This window comes from Alosa sapidissima, chromosome 5, assembly GCF_018492685.1.
Source record: "Alosa sapidissima isolate fAloSap1 chromosome 5, fAloSap1.pri, whole genome shotgun sequence".
NCBI lineage: Eukaryota > Metazoa > Chordata > Actinopteri > Clupeiformes > Clupeidae > Alosa > Alosa sapidissima.
The window spans coordinates 7,624,032-7,644,800 of NC_055961.1; the positions used below are offsets into that span (position 1 = coordinate 7,624,032).

Here is a 20,769-nt window from a genome sequence, read left to right on the forward strand (position 1 = left end):
CAGCAGGCTTTGAAGCCCATCCCATAATTCAATGCGTTGAGACCTGTCACCAAGTCTCATCATTAGACCATATGCATGCGAGTGAAGCATAGCCTGTTATACTATTTGAAGTGTCTATATGACATATTTTCCAAGGACATCAAATGCCTCTTCTGATGTGGAAGATAGTGATGTAATATCTTTGTCTTAAAGAGTTTTGACTTGAGGATGTAAATCATTTGGTGGGACCTCTCATCATCGAAAAGCATATTTTCATTAAAGGACGCCTGTTTAAAGGGAGAGAGACTTTCCCTTTAAGGCTACTCAGAGTGTAGTGCTTGCTGTTTTAATGCTGGGAGAGTTTAGAGAGGCTTTGTGTTTGTGTTTTCGGGCAAACAGGCCAAAGAATTTATGACGGGAAGAGAGGGCTTAACATTTCATTCTGCTATGAAGTTGTTGTTTTTTGTCTGTTTAACTTGTGAGGTAAATTGTGCTTAACTACAAAAGAATGTGAGGCAAGGACATAGGAGCCCACAACTCAGCAGTATTTCACCGAGCAGACCCACAACCAAGCTGTATACTGACCCCTAGTGGTTATTGAAAGAAATTACTCCTCATAACTGTTCACATTCATGTGAGGTGTTTTAAACCTTCATCTGTCTTTCACAGGGACCTCCCGGACGTGATGGCATTGAGGTGACATTTTGTGTTTTCTTTACCTCTTTACTACTCACATACAGCATATTTTATTTATTAACATTTCTATTAATATAATGTATGTAGTTAGGACAACATAGGGTTAGAATAGAATGCTATAGAATAGATTTTAACTTAAAATTCTAACCTTTAACAGGGACCAAGAGGGCTCCCAGGCATTCAGGTCAGCAACTCAAATACACTTAATACAATAGCCACATGTAATAGTGCATGCACACATAGACACATGCGTGCAGACTCTTTCACACACTCTCTCAAGGTGACTTGAAATGTGTATGTGCTTTCAGGGTGATGACGGTGAAGATGGCGGGCCAGGGCCACAGGGACCTCCAGGAATAAAGGTACTGTTGTCTGGTCTGCTGTGACGAATATAACGAATATTTATAGTAAAATCCAGAGCATTTCTTCTGTAAGAACTGAGAAGTCTAGAGCCCCAGTATCAGTGTGTGTTCCCTGGTCACAGTACTGGTCAGTGGTCGTCATGAGTTCATGTGTTGTCTTTGTCTCCTGATGGGGATGTGCAGGGAGAACCTGGCATGTCGGGTGGTCCTGGAGAGAAGGGCATCGACGGGCTCCCAGGGATGAAGGTGAGCTACCGGCCTGTCTGCCATCAGAGTATCACATAATCAGCAGGGCTCAGCATCTGGTGAGGTTTAGGAACAGAATGAGGGGATGAGGTTTAGCAACAAAAAAAAAAAAAACTAGAAAAGAATCTTTTGCACAGAAGGTAGCCTGACGTCGTCATACTCAAATTCTAGTCAGAATATGAGTCTGATACTGCTCCATTGGGACATGATTATGGGGCGTGTTTCAACTGATACAGTGGGGAAAATGCCTTTGCGCTTAATTGGATGGTCCTAACCAATCAGAGCAACGAAATAGCTTAACGTGAGCTGTAGGAAGAACACCCGAACCATCTTTCTTCTCCACAAATGCCTTAACATTTTTTTCTGGTCGTTTTTCAAAGTTATTGCGCTGTCAATATTTTGTACAACACCCGGAAGCGAAATCTAAGACAACGAAACACGTAGCAGGGTAGGCTATTCGGAAAAACTGATATTTCCGCTCCTTCCTTTTAAAAATAATTCTGTTCATACCGATGCTAAAAACAGCTGGGGAAGGTGGTCAATCAGAGATTTCAAACAAACGAGGGAACGACATGTCTCAATGCAAAAACACTGTTTCCCCTTGATGAAGGTGAAACTGGAGTTTTCCCAAATATCCACTTTGGCACTGAGTTTTCAGAAATAGTCTATTTCAGTGATAAAACCTCTGTTTTCGTGTAAATAAAAGGCCAAATCGCATGGAAATTTCCCTATGTGTTAACAGCGTCTTAGAAGCTGTCTGTCTAGCTTCTAGCAACAGCGTTTTTGTTGCAAACAAAATCAACCTAAGCGTGCTCAGTGCACTGTTGCTCTGTCCATCATCGTACAAAGCCCAATTTGATTGGTCAGAACAGCTCTGGTCCGGGCCTAGTTGCTCCACAATGGAACAAGTCCAGACCAAACTTCCCCACCTCAAATGTTGTGGGCGGGGCTAAGTTCGGCTGGCATCCAGGCTACACATAAGGCACTAGACCGAAACACATCTGACACTGAAATCTATGAATCAATGAAATTCTAATAAATTAATTAGTTCATTTAAAGTGCAACTCTTTCTCTTTTTTTCTGATACTAAGTCATACGTTTGGTCCAGAATATTGAGTGAGCCCTGCTTCCAGGTTTAACAAATATCCAGATAAGCATTGCTTATGCTTTAATGGCATCTGACAGAGGATTAGCGTGTGATAGTAAGCATATGTCTGGTGTATATACATAATGTGGTGATATCTCTACAGGGGGAGAAGGGTGATTTTGGAGAGCAGGGGCCTCAAGGAATTATGGTGTGTAATACTCTCTGTGTGTGTATTTTGTGCATCGTATTTGTGTGTTTGTGTGCAGGTCTCCCTTTGTGTATGTTTTGTACATCGTATTTGTGTGTTTGTGTGTAGTTCTCCCTTTGTGTACTTTTGTATATTTTTGTACACCGTATGTATGTGTGTTTGTGTGTTAAGTACCTGGATGTTTGGCTTAACTCCATCTCTTGTCTGTGTAGGGTTTACCTGGAGAAAAAGGAGCCCCTGGTTCATCCGAGGGAATTGACCTCACTGGAGAACTCTTCCACGCTCTGAGGGTCAGTTACTATGGAAAGCTGGTATTCTGGGATGGAATTTGTATTCCGTTGTACAAACAAAGCATTCATATGCACTGCACATGTGCACAGTATGCATCTTTTGCTTTTGTGTGTTCACGTCCATTGTCTACAAATGTCATGCAAATATGTCCCTGTTTCCCTTTAGGGAGCTCCAGGGCCGCCGGGAGAACCAGGACTCAAGGCAAGACCACCCTGTCTCTACAGATATTTAGTTTGACAAGACACGAGGCAGTACAACTGATGTTTGTGGCACCACCCCTCCCTCTGCGCGTGTTTAGTTTGAATGCAGTGGGTCTGGACATATGATTGCAAGTGATGTGGTAATGCTTGTCACATGTGTGTTTGTTTGTATCGCTCTTGCAGGGAGAAGACGGCTACCCTGGCCTACGCGGAGCAGATGGAGCACAGGTGGAGTAATATCTGACCATATCTGACCTGCGCCCACCATGATTATCATTCAGCATGAACTTACCGAGTAGGACTTGCTAGAGGCGTGTTTGAAATGTGAATGGAAATGGGCCTTCTCCTCCTCCACAGGGCCCGCAGGGCGAGAGGGGAGAGGACGGGAGGCCAGGGAACCCTGGGGAGAAAGGAGAGAGGGGGGAGATGGGGCTGTCTGGCCCGTCGGTGAGTCTGCTGATTATACACAACACATATACATTCATATGTGCATATATACATACATATATGCATACATGCTTACATACACAGAGCAACTGACAAAGAGCAAAGTATGTTGCATACAAACTAAAACTATATGGAACATATGGAAGCAATGCAATAACCCACAAATGCACACAAATGTACCTGTCATATGTTTAGAGAGATTTTGTGTAAGGTGGCAGCATTTGAAACTGTGTGAGAGTGGGCCTGCCAGAGGACACATTGTGTTTCCTTAAAGGAGAATTCCGGCAATTTTTAAAATCATGCCCCCAAAGTGTAGCACTGTAGCTGCCTGCTCTAGCTGTTAGCTGCAGTATTTTTTTGCCATTTAGCCAACAGTACTCGGTGACCTCTGGGAAACAAAGATCTATGTGAAAAATTGCTAGAGTGTGAACCAACACAGCCTGTTTGGTCATTATAATTTGACCACCCATTTCATTTAAAAAAGATTTGACTTGCCATAGTATTGACATACTTGCATCACTTTGTCAGGGTATGGATGGCCAAAAAGGAGAGAAAGGAGACGCCTGGATTCAGGACAACCTGGTAAGAATAGCATGTCATCACCTGTACAGGGAAAACACACTGAATGGGAATGGTGCCATGGCTTGTTTACATACATGCTTGCCAAGCTTAAGTTACATAACAATGGGAAATCAGACAGGTGTTATGGCCTTTTTAAATCTCTCTCTCTCTCTCTCTCTGCTATATTTAAGCAATATGGAACAAGTGAGAGTTGGGTTGGTAAAGGATATCCCCACAGCTGTGGTTTGGCAGCAGATAACCACAGCCGTAGGTGTGACCTTTACCAACACCATGACCATGAGTGTTATATTGCTTTTATATAACAGTTCCACTTGCAACTAGTGAACCGTAAAGACATCAAATTGTGTTTTTATCATTCATTTTGATTTTGGCTCGTTCCTCCTCTGCCTCTCAAAAATAGTTCTAATCAATAGTCTTGGCAGTTACTGTTGCCAAACAACGGAAACTCTGTACTTTGTATACTCACTTGTCCTCACGTTACATGTTAATCTGAACACTCACCCTACTCCATTGACTCCGTCTTCTCACTCAGTAACAGTCAAATGTGACATTATGAAATCGATGCTCTCTCGTTCATGTCATACATGTCAGACGTCATTCATGTCAGACAGTTTAGTGCTAAATGTGGAGTGATTACGAGTGGGGATGTCCTAAGATATTGCCTATCATGGAAAGCCTCTCGTCCAAACAGACGCCAGTAATAAATGTAGCTTTGTTTAACTGAGGTGTACTGGTCCCCTTCTCGCTGCAGGCACAGATCATCTCACTGCCTGGACCTCCAGGGCCAGCTGGCCCCCCAGGGCCCCCGGGTCACCAGGTGAGTCTAACCAGATGCAGAGAACATCTGAACAACAAGGGTGAAGATCCTCCATTATGCCAATTTTGCGAAATGCCACTGTCAGTGAGACTTATTTTGACCTGTTGCCCTGCCTTGAAAACGAAAAAGCAACAATTTTATCACCAAAATTCTATAGCTTATTTTTTAAGTAAGGTCCCACCTTTGTTACTAGCATAGATTTTTAAAAACATATTTAAGCTTCTATAACACACAATGCTCTGGTCATTAAAAGCCTTAGTTGCGGAAATGGCCTTAAATTAAACAAACAAACAAACAATCTGAAGGACAAGCCATTGTAATAAAAATCTAATCTAAATGCATTTGCCTTTGAATAGTGTAGACTTTCATTTGAAGCGTGACACTTTACAGGCACACTAACACAGGCATTGTTTTTCAGGGTCATGGAATACCTGGCCCCAAGGTAAGAATTCTTTTGACCATTACATGAGCTACTTTAGACGGGGAAAATGTTGCCGTTAAACAACAATTTTGTGCTTTGAAAAAATATCTACATTTGTATGTATGTCAAAACACAATATAGTTTTACATGTAGCTTAATGTTCAACCCAGAGAGTATTCATAACATTCATTTTTGTGTGGAACTTTTTCATTGGATTCAAATAGTTAATCCATGCAAATTGTTTGTATGTAATAACTTCTGAATAGATCAAAACATGACTGAAAAGATTGTACCAGCTCAAAGCTCACTCCAATGTTGCTGACATAAAGGCACATAGAAAGAGAAAATCAAGCTCACCAAACCAGTACAGCACTGATACATTTCCTCAGGCCATTTTCAGAAAATCTTCATGAAACTATGCACCTAAGCTCAAATCAATTGTTCACTGACTTGTAAGCTTTCCTGAAAGAGCTTGTGTGGCTCTGAACGCTTTGTACCACATTGTACTACCCACTATTTTGTACTACCCAAAGTTGTCCATTATCCTTTACGCAGTTTTTACTTCACAAATAGAGTTTAGCCACTAATATGTTCCCCCTAACCTGTCCTTAAAGTTGGAAAGCTTTACTTAAATCAATTCTGGTGGCGTAGAGCCAAAACATACATTGTGTAACAGAGTGAGAAGTGTTGTACTACATCATGACCTACAGTCCACAGTAACTCATGGCGGTAGCCTATACGAGTGTGCAGACTCGTGTGATAGTATGTGATAATGAAGTGATAATGTAGTCATGTTGTGTTAATGAGGATGTTTATTTGGTGTGATGTGTGAAGTTGGACTTTGTGCACTCAGGGGGAGCCGGGCGAGGCGGTGAGAGGAGAGAAGGGAGAGGTGGGAGAGCAGGGGGCCCCCGGCCCAAGAGTGAGTCCCCAACAGCACTGCACACGTCCATGCCTCACCAGCCACTAGACACAGATGGGCCTCAGCTCAGACAGAATCATGTATAGAATAGAATAGAATAGGATAAAATAGAATAGAATAGAATAGAATAGAATAGGATATGATAGAATAGAATAGAATATCTGAATTGTCATTACACAAGTACTGTAGCCTCTGTAAATAATGCCATGGAGGACAGTAAATAGATGTAAATAGAAATAAGGGAATAGGATTAATAGCAATAAATGAACAAAAGGTGTAGCCCAAAACAGTCTCACTGTCAAAACACTGGTTGTGTCCATCCCCTATCCTGTGCTTCTTTTGAGGATTTGCCTTGTGATGATTTTGTTTTGAAATGACGTGTAACTCTCTCTCCCATGCCCAGGGCGCTCCTGGTTCACCAGGTGCTGATGGATTAGTCGGACTTCCAGGTTCCAAAGGAGAAAAAGTTAGTACCTTTTCCATCCATTTGTGTCTGTCTCTGTGGAAGTGTACACATCTTAATATGTGACCTTGAATGATTCTTGTCCTGGTAAGAATCAGCGACGTGACTTGAATATTTAATGCACTTTTATGTGAATGTAATGCTATTAATAATCAGACTCTCATCTGGTCGGAAACATTGTTTCATTATTATTCTCTTCTTACATGTGTCTGGCCACAGGGCAAACAAGGCCTGCCTGGATTAGATGTGAGTATTGGATTCCATTTGTGGGGGAGTGGAGTCATGCTTAAGATTGGTTGCATTTAGTGTGATAAATGGATCTTTTCTGGGCTGTGATTGGTCCTGAGAGTGTGTTTGATGTGCAGGGTTTCCCAGGGCTCATGGGGGAGAAAGGGGACACGGGAGGCAGAGGAGAGAAGGTTGGTGCTGCACCTATTACACTCAGTAACCAGCCAGCCAGCTGGAGATGCGCCCAGTCATGTGCTCAAATCAAGGAGTCATGGGGTTATGGAGGTTATGATCAAATGTTCATCGCTCTTTCTCTTTCACTCTCTCTCTCTTTCTCTCTTTGTCTCTCTCTCTCTATATGTCTTTCTTTCTCTTTCACTCTCTCTCTCTAGCTGCTTTCAGACATATCCTCTGCAGTATATGTGGAGCTTTGTCAAACGGAGGTCTGATAGATAAGATGCTAACATGATGACATTATGCGATCATATGTGTGAACAACACCTATGATCGCACATTAACAGAATCTCTGTGTGGTTCAACAGGTTGAACGTGGTTGAACATGCACATGAACAGAATCTCTGCATGTTCTTTGCTTCGTTCAGACACAAGCTCATTTACATAATGTCCGTCGTAAATACTAGGAGGGTAGTAGTGTAACAGCCGGCTAAGTTTAGAATTCCAAATGGCCAGTTATGTTGTTCAGATATACGGCTCAACCGCTCATCCACAGAACATGCAGACTTACACGTAGGTCTGACAACAGCTTATCTCTTTCATTCTCTTTCTCTCTCTCCCTCTATCTTTCATTCTCTTTCTCTCTCTCTCCCTTTCACTCTCTCTCTCTCTCTTTCTTTCCCTTTCACTCTATCTAGCCTCTCTCTCAAACATTTAACTAACATAACAACCAGTGACAACGTATTGAACAGCATTACTAAAGTGGTCATTTTGACCAAATTCCATACTAACAAACCAATTAAACTGCAAATAGTTTTTTGTCAACCTAGGGCACTCAAATTAGACACTGCTTATCGTACCAAGCGATCACACTAGACTAGCCAAACACACTGAACTTTTCCGATCAAAGGTTCTTGAGCATGGTACGGATTGTCTAGTGTGAGTACACCCTTGAAGAGGAAGAGGAAGAGGAAGAGGCGTGTCTCACCTCTCTTCTCCGTCCCACAGGGTGACCGTGGCCCAGGGGGGAAGAAGGGCCTGAAAGGTCAGAAAGGCGAGCAGGGTCCTCCTGGATTGGACCAGCCCTGCCCTGTGGTACGTCACCAACTCATCTCATATGTATAGAAAGTGGACCTCTAAAGTGGACTGCTTGTTTAATGCTGTAGACGCAGTAACATCCTACCTACTAGGGGCTCCATGTCTTTACTCTAAGCTGTGAAACATGAGGCTTCATGATAGATCATTTTTTTTACTCAACTTTAGAAGGATTACACTTTTACAGATTCTTTATACCCATGAAAGTTATATGAGTGTTCCGTCTATGGTAGTGTGGAGATGTGGTACGTGAGTGTGGAAAGATTCAGACAGACATGAACATAACAGAGAACTGAATGAATTTCAATGGCAGGCTGCCAGCGTGTTAAAAGGACATGGCGGGAAAGCAGGGCTGCTCCCTGACGCCCCCTGCCCCCTGGTACAGTATACTGTGTGTTCTGTGTCTATGTGTCTCCCACGACCCCCTCATCATCATTCAGCTAACCCGCAGGCAGTGGTTACTGTACTAGGTGGAAATTTAAAATAAATACCTCACCAGTCTCAACATACTGGGACCAGGAAAGGAGTTTGACTTGTGTGTTTGTTTAGGTGGATGACGTCAATAAATAATCAATGATGCAACTCGATCAGGGATTCTGAACATTCGTATGATTGCCACTTAGTCAGTACATGCATGATGGCCTAAAACTGAAAGCGGGATAACAGGAAGCAGGAAACCCCCTATTACTACCTCCCTTCTCCGCTCACTGCCTTTAAAGGCGTTTTCGAAGAGTAGAATTATGCATTTCCTGATTACCACAATGACCACTGCCGGTGGGGCCTGTGAGTATGGCTTGTGTTGTGATGTCTCTTATTGTGGCTCAGGGTAACCAGGCTCTCTTTTGTAGCATTTCAGTCAAGTAGCCTTGACTGTCAGTGCATGGTACCAGTACTTAACCTGCATATGTTGTTTAACCCAGCCTGGTTACTCTCTGTGATTTCTTTCATTCATGACAGATGATCACACCTTATGATATTGCACTCCATCTAGAACCATTGCCCCTAAACACACTCAAATCAGAGTTGGACACATTCTAAATATGTGTGGAGATGCATTGCCTGTGTGCGCATGGTGATCAATTGAGTTTTTTTTTTGTTGTTCTGTGTTTTTTTTTGCCCTGTGTTTTTGTGTGTATGAAAAATGACTCCTTGTGTGGTTGTGATTGTGATGGAATGTTTGTGTTCAGTGCCCCCCCTTCTCATTAAGGGTGCAGATTGCAGATTGCAAATCAGTGCAGTGATTGCCTGCCTCTTTGCGTTTGCCTGCGGTGGTCCTCTCCTGTCCCTCAGTATGGTCAGAGCTTTGGATGGCATGCAATAACTACACCTATTCTATTTCTGCCAACAGGGTCGAGATGGGCTGCCCATACCAGGATGTTGGAACAAGGTCTGTATTCTCTGTCCTTCTGTCTCAGCATTCTTAGACTCAAATTTCTACACGGTTCATAAATACTGTTATTATGTGATATTGACGTTTCTCTCTTTTTTACTCTCTTGCAGTGATCGTTGACTTGGAAGCATGGGATTTGTACATATCGATATATATTTTGCAGCTAACACACTTTTTGCCCTTTTTAACATTTTCTATTTAATATATGGAGGATTTATATAGGATCTGTCTATTTTTTTTTGGTGTTTTGTTTTTATATAAACTATGGCACTATGGTTTGAATATTTGAATGAAGGATGATTCTATGGCATTATAGCATGATGCTTTGTAACAGACACCTGAATGGAAACGTATGGGAGACTAGTAAATGACAGCGCTCATAGGATGGACAGAGAATGCTGCTACACCTCTTGAGGGAAGGATATGAGGTCAAAAAATAGCAAACACGACGTCATATGATTATTGGAATAGGATGTACATTCTGTTACTTACCATATGCAACATACACACCAATAGCATGACCCTCTTTATCAGCAGAATATATGATGTTCTGGATCCAAGACAGCCACGGCCTACATTTTGTCTACCAGGCTTTCTGCAAATGGTTTGAATTCACGTTAAAGTGACCTCAACTCTCAGGAATTCTATCTTTTCACATTAATCATATCAACAAAAAACTCTGCAAAGCAATATAATTAGAACAGAAAACACCAAACAGGTAAACTAAGATAATGCAGTGGTGAGGTATGAAGTTGTATTTTTGTTTGTTTTGTACTTTTTAAATAATGTGTGTTCTGAAAACTGCTTAGCTATGGAATCTTAACGAAAGCCCGTTTGAATATTAAGATACTTTGTTATTACCTGATCAGTTTAAGATCTTAATGGTTGTTGATGTAATGTGCACATAGCTGGTTGTAAATAACATGTCTATAGTTAGAATTATTGAGGACATTTCAGTGTCTTAAGTATGTGTGTCTTTTCAGTATCATTTGTGTATATTTCTTTAAAATACCCGTTGTATTAAACAAACATTTTGTTAATTATATCTGTTACAAGTTCTGTGCATCAAATGGACATGATCGTTCAATCCACACACATCATATTTTATGGACACTGTGTAATATTTACTACACTTTTGATGCAGTACTGCACCTGTGCCTGCCATGTTGTAGAATACACCCATCTTTCCTGGGAGATACATAGTTTTTTTTAATCTTTTCCAGTTGCTGTTGACGATACTGTAAAGGGATTTTCATGGAGTAAATCTAAAATACCAAATTTTTCAGGAAACCGAGATAATAAAAAAGTTCAGATAAACATTGTTTGTTAAGTGAATTATGTACATGTTATCTGTTTGCAAAAGAAATAACTAGATTTGTGTCAGAACCCCAAACTCAGGAGTGAATTGCCAATGGAGGTTAGCCGTTATGACTATCTGTGGCTCTGTTTGTCAGACAGGCTGCATGCAGGATGTTGCACATCTGTGTAACCTGACCCTACTCAAGTCTGGTTTGATTGTGATGTGGTAGTCAGGGGTGCTGTTAGAAATGGTGGGCCCTATGACAGAATGTAACAAAGGACCTTCCCAATAATGGCAACTTTGGTCATGAGGGCAATATTGGTCAAGTTCTATGTGGGGAAAGCAATGTGCATTCTATTGGGAGAATTCAGACTGTGTCCACCGGGTAGAGAGCATTGGCCACTGCAGGCCACCAACCTATAAAGAAAGCAGATACGGTCGTAAGCCAGAGACAGGATGTTTGAGATACAATATACTGGAGAGGTATCAGAGAGCTTTGAAAGTGGATAATAATTCCTTTGAGGCTGATCTTGTCACAGTAACATGTTGTTTTGGCAACTGTTATGCTAGAATCTAAAGATAGGGGATATTGATATACCCATAGGTGGGCTGGGTTTTTGGAGTTTTGCCATTGCCTTTCCACTGCCCTAAGTTTAGCCCATTCTCGGATAACATCAGAAAGATACAGGTTCGTGCCGAATCAGATGGTGTACGTGGTTCTGGTTGTTGGGAAACGGAGACGGTACAGGCAAGAGGTGAGAGTTGTGTTAAGCCTCTCTTGCATCATTAAGACTAGCATCATTAGCAAGCAAGGATCATTCTACTGGTATTAGTACAACAGTGGACGCTGAGGAAGAGAAACAAGTTCACATTAGAGACCCCGAGGTGAAGGAATAACCATAGTGGCCGGGAGGAAATCTGGTAAGTGCAAAGTGGTGTGGGCAGTGGTAACCTTTTGATTGGATACAACTCATGACCACTATTGTAATCAATTGAATAACTTAACCACAGACAAATCATTGTACATTTTCTGCAATGTGATGTAGGAGCTCATTGCTTATGCATGTACAATTCAGACAGAATTATAGCCTATACCTTGTAAACGCTCTGACAGCGGAGAAGCTGACCTGGATATGTTTAGCTGTGGCCAACATACATTTGTGGTTCAACAACCTGATGTAAATGCAATAGAGCAGATATAAATAGCTTGGTGGAGCTCCACTCCAGCAGGAACACCTCTGGCGTGTGTGTGTGTGTGCGTGTTTGTATATATGTGACCAGAGACATTCCCCCTCAACAACACTTGAAAGGCACTTCTTGCTGCCTATAAAGTCCTATGTCCACAGTATAGGCCTAACTGCATTGGCTATTGGCATTATGGTACAGCCATGAATGTCCCTGAAATGTCCATAACAGACCAAAATGAATAGATCACATTTTTAGTTTTGTATTTAGTCTGAACCACTAACATAAGTGTCAGTAGATTGTCATAAATTACAGAAAATTAGTTTCTGAGTGCTACTTATAATCTAATAAGACTGTCTGCATTACCCAGATGGCCCACTTATCATAAAAACAAAGGCCAACACCTTTCAGTGTCACACCTACACTTGGATCAGGCAGTTAATCTAAATAACAGACACATGGGTGGGAACAGGGGGAAAGCCATCAAGCCCTGTTCAGGGAAAGGAACACAGAAACTTCATTATCATAGAGACAGTATTCATTTGCATCAGTTCATTTATAATGTGGGCAGCAAACTGTTGTCTTGGTGCTGCCCTACCTAACTGTGCACACGGTCTGTAGTTGTTCATTATAAGTGATGCAAATGTATATGCAATCTGATTACTTTCCCATGAGAGAAGAAGTTTGAACAATGAGGACATTTGAAGATCTTTTAAAAATGTGCTTCCAATCAACTTCACTGCTGTTGTAAAAGCACATTCACTTACCACCTAAACCCTTGCTCTCAGGGTGAGAATGTGGACAGCAGTCTGACAAACCCTTCTCAGCTGTGCATTTTCAGACTGCAATCATAATCATAACCAGATTATCAATCCATATAAGAGGCTATTTATCAGAGGTTTTAGACTTCTGCTATTCATGGTCCAAGTATCCCATGCAATACCTTCTAATCAAATGTTTTGTTAAGGTAAGTTGTGCGATGGCCTGTGTGAAAGTCTTTTCATTTCAGCAAGCTATAAGTTAGATTTGGTATAGTCTTCCTCAATTATTCATTTGCAGTTTGTTTGTCATATAGCAGCTTATGAGCAGGCTTACTGCTAATGCATCTACAAATAAAGGCATATGGACATTTGGTAGATGATCTTTGGAGCAAGCCACAGCCTGCCTTAGCATCAACACAGGCTGCATGTGAGAAGCCCTGGAGGTCCTGTGTTTATATGTCTGTTTGGTTAGCTAGTAGCCTCAGCTATTTAATAGATTGTCATACTGAATTAAAATACATTTTGAGGAGAATTCTGGCATACATGACAAATGACTGCTTAGTTCCTATCCTTACTTACCCAGGACTATGAGAAGACCACCTCCTACACCCCTATTCAGTGTAAAGGCACAACACATTTAAATGACTACATCTCTGAATGGGCTACTTAGGAAATAGCAAGATAGTGGACTTTTGACAAATGGCATCAGCAAATGTATGAGCAGAGATGTAAAGTAACTAAGTATACATACGTACTATGAACGGGGAGTATCTGCATTTTACTTGACTTTTTATTTTTCTTCCTACTTTTACTTTTACTTCACTACATTTCGTAAATTAAATGTATACTTTTACTCCACTACATTAGCAGCATTAAGTAGAAAGTAGCCTAAAATAATGTGCAAATGAAAATAAAAGCCACAGCTTCCATTCAGAATGTTAGATATTTGCAACAAAGATATTCTGACCTGATGTCATCACAGGACACAGCAATGAATGGAGACATAGTGACAGAGTTAAGGCCTAGCAAATATAGCATATAGATATAGCACACAAAGGCCTAGATCATGCTGTTGTAAGGAGCTGAATTAAATTAAAATTCTAACTGCTTGCTTTTCATTAATAGCACTTTTTTTTAGGCTTTCAAAGTGTGAACTGTGGTGTAGCTGCCTTTCTAAACATGTTGAATACATTTCATTATAGGCTTATAAAAGGAAGCAGCAGTGAAAAATGAATGGCAGCCATACCTTTTGTTCAGGCTCTGAAGTCATTGTGTATGAAGTGTAAGCACCAAGTTTTAAGGTGAACCTAATAGCCTATCTAAAGTTCTGACTGCTTTCTTTTTCATTAAAAGCATAGCTATGGGAGGGCTTTGTCACCCCACCTGGCCTCGAAAGCTTTTACAACTACTTTGTACTTTTACTTTCAGTTTAAGTTTGTTGAGCTTATGTCACTGAAAGTTGACAAGTTGTGTTGCCCCACTTATGGATCAGGCTTCAAGCATGCAACAAAAGCCTATTTTATCTGTTTCCCAAATTTGTATCAGTGCAAGAAAGAGATTGAATGTGTACATTTCTAGTAGCCATGCGCTATAGGCTAACCAACAAACATGGAGACGAGTTAAGATGCTGAATGATCTCTCTATCCCTTACTACTATTCCCATGTGTTTGGAACTTTAGTTTCTTTCAGTTGCACAAAAAGGATTTTCATCACACACTGCTGCTTTAACTTTCTCAAGCCTAAAGCCAAAACTATTGAGGCCATATTGTTTATTTCCAATTCGGTTCTGATGAATGGACCAACTTCCAAAAATAAAAGGTAAAAAACATACTGTTTGCATTACAAATGTTTCCAATACATATTTGTATCCTGGTAGGCTAAGCTATATTAACAGATCTCACAATTAGGTGGGCTATTCGGCAGTAGGCCTACTATAAATTGAATAGCAATAACATGGGAGGTTATGCCCTGTTAACAGTGTGAAGAAACAGCCGGTACAGACTGTTTACTGGGTAGCCTACAATAGGCTATTTTAGGTAATGTTATGTGTATGCAAAGAAGAAGAAAACAGATTGATTGAAAAAGACTTCAGAATTTCAAACCAATAATTTCATTATCACATCATGTTTAAAAAATGTTACTATTATATGCTGAGTTGCATACATTGTGAAGGTGGAGTGAAAAGTTATGGTTGTATGTAGGCTTACTTAGACAGGGGCACTTATTCCTCTGGAACATTTCGTTCCAGACCAGTATGAGAATACGTCAGAGGGGCGGGAACCTTTTGTATGACCGACCAATTGAAAAGTACTATTATCACCACGGCCGCTCAGATACCAAATCAAGTTTTGTGTTATTGAGGGGGCACTTTATTCCGGTTAGATATCCATGCTGCCACGAGTTGGCGGTGCAGGGGAGAGTCCATTTTAACGAGATTGCTCCGGCTGAATTAGTCCACAGAGTAAGCCATTATTTAGTTATTTGTTTGTTTATGTGCATTATATGTTACTGTCGATGATCGGTGTGATCGGTTCTGTTTATCCAGCAGAATTCTGTTGTGTGCATGGAAAAATAGTCAAGGAGTTAGGTAGCTAATGTTATGTTTTATTCGGGGATTTGCTGCCTAGCAAGCTAACGTTAGCCGACATGCTAGTAAATTTGTGAAACGATGGTAATATTGTGTTTGTTTAGAATGTATTAGCTCGTGTAACCCCGCAATATCAAGTAATTTGTTAATTGCTTTATTTTTTTATTGGTAGTACGGTTTGCAGAAAACGCAATGCAGCGAACCTTGGCGATTCCGTTTTTGGTAACGCTATGAAGGCTAGGTTGTAACAATGCCGCGTTAGCTACGCTAACTAGCTAGTTTGGTCATTTACGTTTTTCATCAGTTGTAATCCTCACTAGAGTTAACTTGTTAACTTTCGGAAGTGCTACAATGTAGTTTCACTTTGCAATAGTTACTATTTAAGCCTGGCGGATGGGTAGTTACATTTATGGGCTTGCTTTAATGAATGGACTTTGAGCAATCTTCAACATTAAGCATCCGTCTGGAGATCCACCCATCTTCTTTTTGCTTTGGCGGCCGGCTAGCTAACGCGGAGCATTAGCCTACGTAGCTAACTTAGCATGTATCTACTTAGCCAACATTAGCCGATACTTATTGTGTTTTACAAACATTTCAGACGATCGCACAAGATCATGATGTCAGAAACCGAACAGCAATTTATGGAGACATCCGAAAATGGCAACGAAGTGGAAGAACATTTCAATAGCGAAGAACCCGTGGAACAGCTAGAGGAGGAGGAAGAAGAAACGGCTATCGAAAAGGTAGAAGACGCAGCAGAAGACGCCGCAGAAGAGGCAGAGGTAGCGTTAGAAGCAGAGCCCGAGGGAGACGCAGAAGGAGACGCAGACGCAGAAGAAGATTCTCAGAATGGAACATCAGAAGGCGGGCAGATTGACGCTAGCAAAGGCGAAGAAGACGCGGGGTGAGTATAAACAGAAAAAAAAGAGTGCAATTAATTTATTTGGTGTTTAATGCGTTTGGGCATTGCTGAAAGGGCGCTTTTGTTCATTCGGCTTTTGTTGGCGCCATGTGTCCTCGTATGGGGGATGGGCACGGGCTAGCTGGCAGGCGGCGACATTAGCACATAGTGTAACAAGCTGCAGAGGCTTGTACACTAAGGTTGTACAGGCTGCATTAAATTATATTTGTATGTGTAACAAGTGTAAGTCTGTTGGCCACATGTCCTTGTTGACATTTGCAAAAACAATAATGTATCTTTGTGAATAACATACATCTGTACATATAACAAAGGTCACTTACTTGCATGGGTTATATGCATGTAGTAATGTGCTTTGCCAGTAGGTTATTTGGTCATTGATTTTCTTTATATTTTATGACTCACTCCTACAGTAAAATGTTTGTTGGAGGACTCAGTTGGGACACCAGCAAGAAAGATCTGAAAGATTACTTCTCAAAATTTGGAGAGGTCACTGATTGTACGATCAAAATGGACTCAAATACAGGGCGTTCAAGAGGATTTGGTTTTGTTCTCTTCAAAGAAGCAGCCAGTGTTGAAAAGGTAATGGCATCAACTGGATTTTGGTGGTATTACATTGTATTCCTTAAAAGTTGGGTGTATTTCTAACAATACATATGGTTTCCATTGTAGGTGTTGCAACAAAAGGAGCATAGGTTAGATGGACGACAGATTGACCCCAAGAAAGCTATGGCGATGAAGAAGGAGCCGGTAAAGAAGATATTTGTTGGTGGCCTTAACCCTGAGACAGAAGAGGAAAAGATTAAAGAGTATTTTGGGACCTTTGGAGAGGTTTGTTTTCCATCCTTGCTGTGCTGTCTGTTTTGTAAGTCGGTCCAGCAAGAACTCTGTCAAACCGTTCTTCTTCCCCTATTTGATGTCCTCAGATTGAAACCGTTGAATTGCCACTTGATCCCAAGTCGGAGAAAAGGAGGGGGTTTGTCTTTATCACATACAAAGACGAGTCTCCTGTCAAAAAGGTCCTGGAAAAGAAGTTCCATCATGTTAATGGAAGCAAGGTAAGGAAAAAAACCGTACTTCTGTTTACAACTGTTTCTGTTTAAATACTATCTTAATGGTTATTTCCTGTAGGGAAATTGTTGCAGTGTTGCAAGTTATTTTTGAAATGTGGCAAAGGCCCCATGTCTGTGTGACCCAGGATCTGTGCGACCCATGATCTTTTCAGTCTCTTAATTTTCTGTGTGATTATGGCTGGTTGAGCAATATCAGTACCATCAGGGCGGTCCGTGTGTTGGTCAACAAATTACAAAACCCTGATGGAATGAATGGACGACACTGTATGGCAAGGCTGATTTCATTTCTTGCCGCTGCAATCTTTTGTACCCTTTTATACATTGTGAGTCATTATGACCAAATTAGCCAGTGCAAACTTGATTTAGCAACAAAGATGTGTACAACTAGGGAGGTGACTTAACAAGATTTCCTCAATATGTAATTGTCCATGTCTGACTTGTTAAACATGTGTTAAAAAGTGGGTGAGGAAAGTTTGACTAGAACTAGCTTAACTGTTACAGAAAGTGGTATTTAAAGATGCCCAAAAGAATCCGTGCAAGTAATTATGTCACTGTGAGATGAGGTGTCATTTGATAGATTTTTTTTTCCACCTTGTAACGTATGACTTACAGAACTCATGTTTTACTATGAGTAAAATGAGCTCTCTGAATTGTGCCTAATAATATGAAGAGATGGTATAACCCGTTGACTTGCAAACAGTGAACATTTATTGTAAATGCAGCCTTTGGTAACTTTTTGCATTAAGACTATTTATCCATTTTATTATTACTTTGTATGAACTGTATCACTATGCAGACATTGAGCACACAGACTTGGCAAAGCTGTGAACATAGTGGATGAGGTTTCCCGATTCTGTTTCAGTGTGAAGTAAAAGTGGCCCAGCCTAAAGAGGTCTATCAGCAGCAGCAGTTCGGTGGCCGTGGGGGTGGCTATGGAGGAGGAAGAGGAGGAAGGGGGCGTGGTGGTGAGTGAAGTCACTTCATATTGTTAACATCTACCGAAGCCTCCACAAAGGCTCTTAAAACTCTCAGAAGGTTTAGATCAAAAGTGTTGACTTATTCTATTTTGAATGTTTTATATTGTGGTCCAGCATCAAATTTTACCTGAGGAGTGTCAGATGAGCTTTTCTCATTATAACACTTTACAATTTGGATGTGGAGGCAACAAGCTCTCTCATAGTAACACTCCAGAGTATTCAGAAAATAGCAACTAGTGTAGTTTCTTTTCAGTCATTCTCTAAAAGAAGTATTTTGACATGGTTGTCAGTGTCAGTGCTTGCAGCAGTATGTGTAGCACCCGTGTTTGTGCTGAGATAAAAAGCAAAACATTCCTAAGTATCTAATGTTTACACAGCACTTGTATACTTGACATTTTGCTGTTAAAAGGAGAGGGGCTTTGGCCTGCTAGTTAATGTTGAGTCTGCTTGTGTTTTGACACATTTTTAGGACAAAACCAGAACTGGAACCAGGGCTACAATAACTACTGGAACCCTAGTGGTTATGGCAACCAGGGCTACGGTTACGGCAGTCAGCAGGGCTACGGCGGCTATGGACCTTATGGCCAGTATGACTATTCATCTGGTTACTATGGCTACGGAGGCTATGGCTACAGTAAGTGGATGGGCCCCTCCCCCCTTCATGTGCTTACCTGATCACGATGTTTAACTTGTCTCTGCACAGAGAGCACTCAGTCCTCTTTCTCTCATCCTCCAGACCAGGGCAATACAAACTATGGGAAAAGTCCAAGACGTGGAGGCCACCAGAGTAGCTACAAGCCATACTGATCACATGTAGTGCAGGTATGCATTTTTTTAGATTTTAGATCATCTCCTCATACATCCTAGCTGTTTCGTTCCTTTTTTTGTGGTAGACACTCTCGTTGCCGTGGTTTCCCCACGGCATCAGTCTCCCATTTGAATTTGGATGCAAGAACTGTGGTGTTAACTGTCATCAGTTTATTTCCATAAGAGGAGGGCTGGGTTAACTACTGCAAGAACCAATTTTGACGAAACCAATCCAGTTTTGTGCAATTTTGCATCAGTTTCATGTTGCCTAATAAAGGTCAACACGATATATAACTACACTACTTGGTCAATAAGGGTTGAGGTTGTGGTGGACCCTGCACAAATGGGTTTTTCTTACGTGGGAGAAGGGACCTGCTTGCTGTTTTTTCATGCTTTGAGCCTTGCTCTTCTTGCCTTCTTTTGCTTAGTTCAATCTAACAAGCCTCATTGGTATCTTTAATGCTTTTGTGGTTCTTTTCACGCATGCCCCTTACACCCCCCCCTCCCCTCCCCTCCGTTTCCTAGTAAATGTGATTTTTCTGTCCATGTTGGGATGTGTTTTTTTTGTACCTGCTTAAGGACCACAGTGGCACCTCCTCTCCTCTCTTTTCTCTCCCCAGGACCTAAATGATCATGTGACGGCAGGAGGCCTGCAGTGCAAGCAGCATGGATGGAGTGGAGGGGTGACGGGGACCTGACTTTTACCTTACAGATGAACAGACTCACACCTCATTTGTACAGACAGACAGACAATTGGGGAAGCAAATGTCACTTCTCCTCTTTTTTTTTTGTTCACATTTCCAATGATGGAAGTGTTATTTTTACTGTACTTTTTGGTACCTCTATGAATTTAATGTATGTTTTTTTTTTCCTTTTTTTTTCGTTTGTATTTTTCATGTCCTGGATTTACAGTCGAGATTGAGATCCGTCAACGTTTTTAGAAAAAAAAAAATAAAATCACTTTTGACATTTATCTAGGTTTCCTTTTTTCCCTGGTGCTGTGAGGTGCATGGCTGAGTGCTTTAGCGAAGAAACTGTTGAGTTTTTGTCATGGAAAAGGGATTTTGAGTTAACATTAATATAAGTAATATGTGAACGGGGGGGCATCCTAAGTGGAAAACAAAGAGTAATTGGATTGCAGTACTATATTTGACATAAGTTGACTTAAGTTTCTAATTGTTTTTGATCCTGCTTTATGTGGCTTTGATAAATAGTGCAATTGAAGTTTCTTCTCTGCTCTAAAGAGTGGGCTGCTGCCCAACTGGAATTTTCTTTTAGTGTCAAGTTAGAAATAAACATTTGATTATAATACGTTTTGAATCTTTGTAGTCTTTTTCTGGCTAATATTAATGGCATAAGTGACTTGCCCACAGTTACAGCGCTGGTTATGTACTGTTGTGGTCTGGTTTGATGTTTGTTCTTGCACATTTGTTTTTGTAATGTGGTAAATGTTACTGGTACATGTTAACTGTCTGGTAAATGTTAGTTTGTGTTAACGGTATGTGTTGAGTTACAACCTTGCGAGTAATCCCAAGAAGCATTATAGAAAGGT

At 41.0% G+C, this 20,769-nt stretch overlaps 2 protein-coding genes across 9 annotated transcripts in view; both read left to right on the top strand.

Moving 5' to 3' along the window:
- The window catches only part of LOC121710093 (collagen alpha-1(XXIII) chain), a 77,557-nt gene extending 66,632 nt beyond the window's left edge, over positions 1-10,925 (top strand). For 3 of the 6 annotated variants that reach the window (XM_042094026.1, XM_042094025.1, XM_042094030.1), the window contains exons 12-31: positions 649-675; positions 833-859; positions 984-1,037; positions 1,221-1,283; positions 2,534-2,578; positions 2,791-2,868; positions 3,035-3,070; positions 3,253-3,297; positions 3,427-3,516; positions 4,045-4,098; positions 4,850-4,915; positions 5,334-5,357; positions 6,190-6,258; positions 6,662-6,724; positions 6,941-6,967; positions 7,087-7,140; positions 8,132-8,218; positions 8,532-8,597; positions 9,567-9,605; positions 9,719-10,925. In XM_042094026.1, the coding sequence (XP_041949960.1) occupies positions 649-675; positions 833-859; positions 984-1,037; positions 1,221-1,283; positions 2,534-2,578; positions 2,791-2,868; positions 3,035-3,070; positions 3,253-3,297; positions 3,427-3,516; positions 4,045-4,098; positions 4,850-4,915; positions 5,334-5,357; positions 6,190-6,258; positions 6,662-6,724; positions 6,941-6,967; positions 7,087-7,140; positions 8,132-8,218; positions 8,532-8,597; positions 9,567-9,605; positions 9,719-9,721 (1,017 nt within the window). In that variant the 3' untranslated portion in view covers positions 9,722-10,925. The remainder of the gene's footprint in view (positions 1-648; positions 676-832; positions 860-983; positions 1,038-1,220; positions 1,284-2,533; positions 2,579-2,790; positions 2,869-3,034; positions 3,071-3,252; positions 3,298-3,426; positions 3,517-4,044; positions 4,099-4,849; positions 4,916-5,333; positions 5,358-6,189; positions 6,259-6,661; positions 6,725-6,940; positions 6,968-7,086; positions 7,141-8,131; positions 8,219-8,531; positions 8,598-9,566; positions 9,606-9,718) is intronic. The other 3 variants (XM_042094028.1, XM_042094027.1, XM_042094029.1) reach the window with 3 other exon arrangements.
- A 773-nt stretch (positions 10,926-11,698) lies between these two features.
- LOC121710103 (heterogeneous nuclear ribonucleoprotein A/B-like) lies at positions 11,699-20,528 on the top strand. 3 transcript variants are annotated; one of them, XM_042094047.1, is made up of 9 exons: positions 11,699-11,829; positions 16,040-16,345; positions 16,774-16,942; positions 17,033-17,191; positions 17,287-17,418; positions 18,296-18,398; positions 18,880-19,044; positions 19,147-19,232; positions 19,838-20,528. In XM_042094047.1, exons 2-8 carry the CDS (start codon positions 16,056-16,058, stop codon positions 19,215-19,217), a joined length of 1,089 nt encoding a protein of 362 aa, XP_041949981.1. In that variant the 5' UTR covers positions 11,699-11,829; positions 16,040-16,055; the 3' UTR covers positions 19,218-19,232; positions 19,838-20,528. The 3 variants fall into 3 exon arrangements, with proteins under 3 accessions (XP_041949981.1, XP_041949980.1, XP_041949982.1); XM_042094046.1 differs by lacking the exon at positions 11,699-11,829 and adding an exon at positions 15,164-15,315; XM_042094048.1 differs by lacking the exons at positions 11,699-11,829; positions 19,147-19,232 and adding an exon at positions 15,164-15,315.
- Positions 20,529-20,769: the final 241 nt, after the last annotated feature.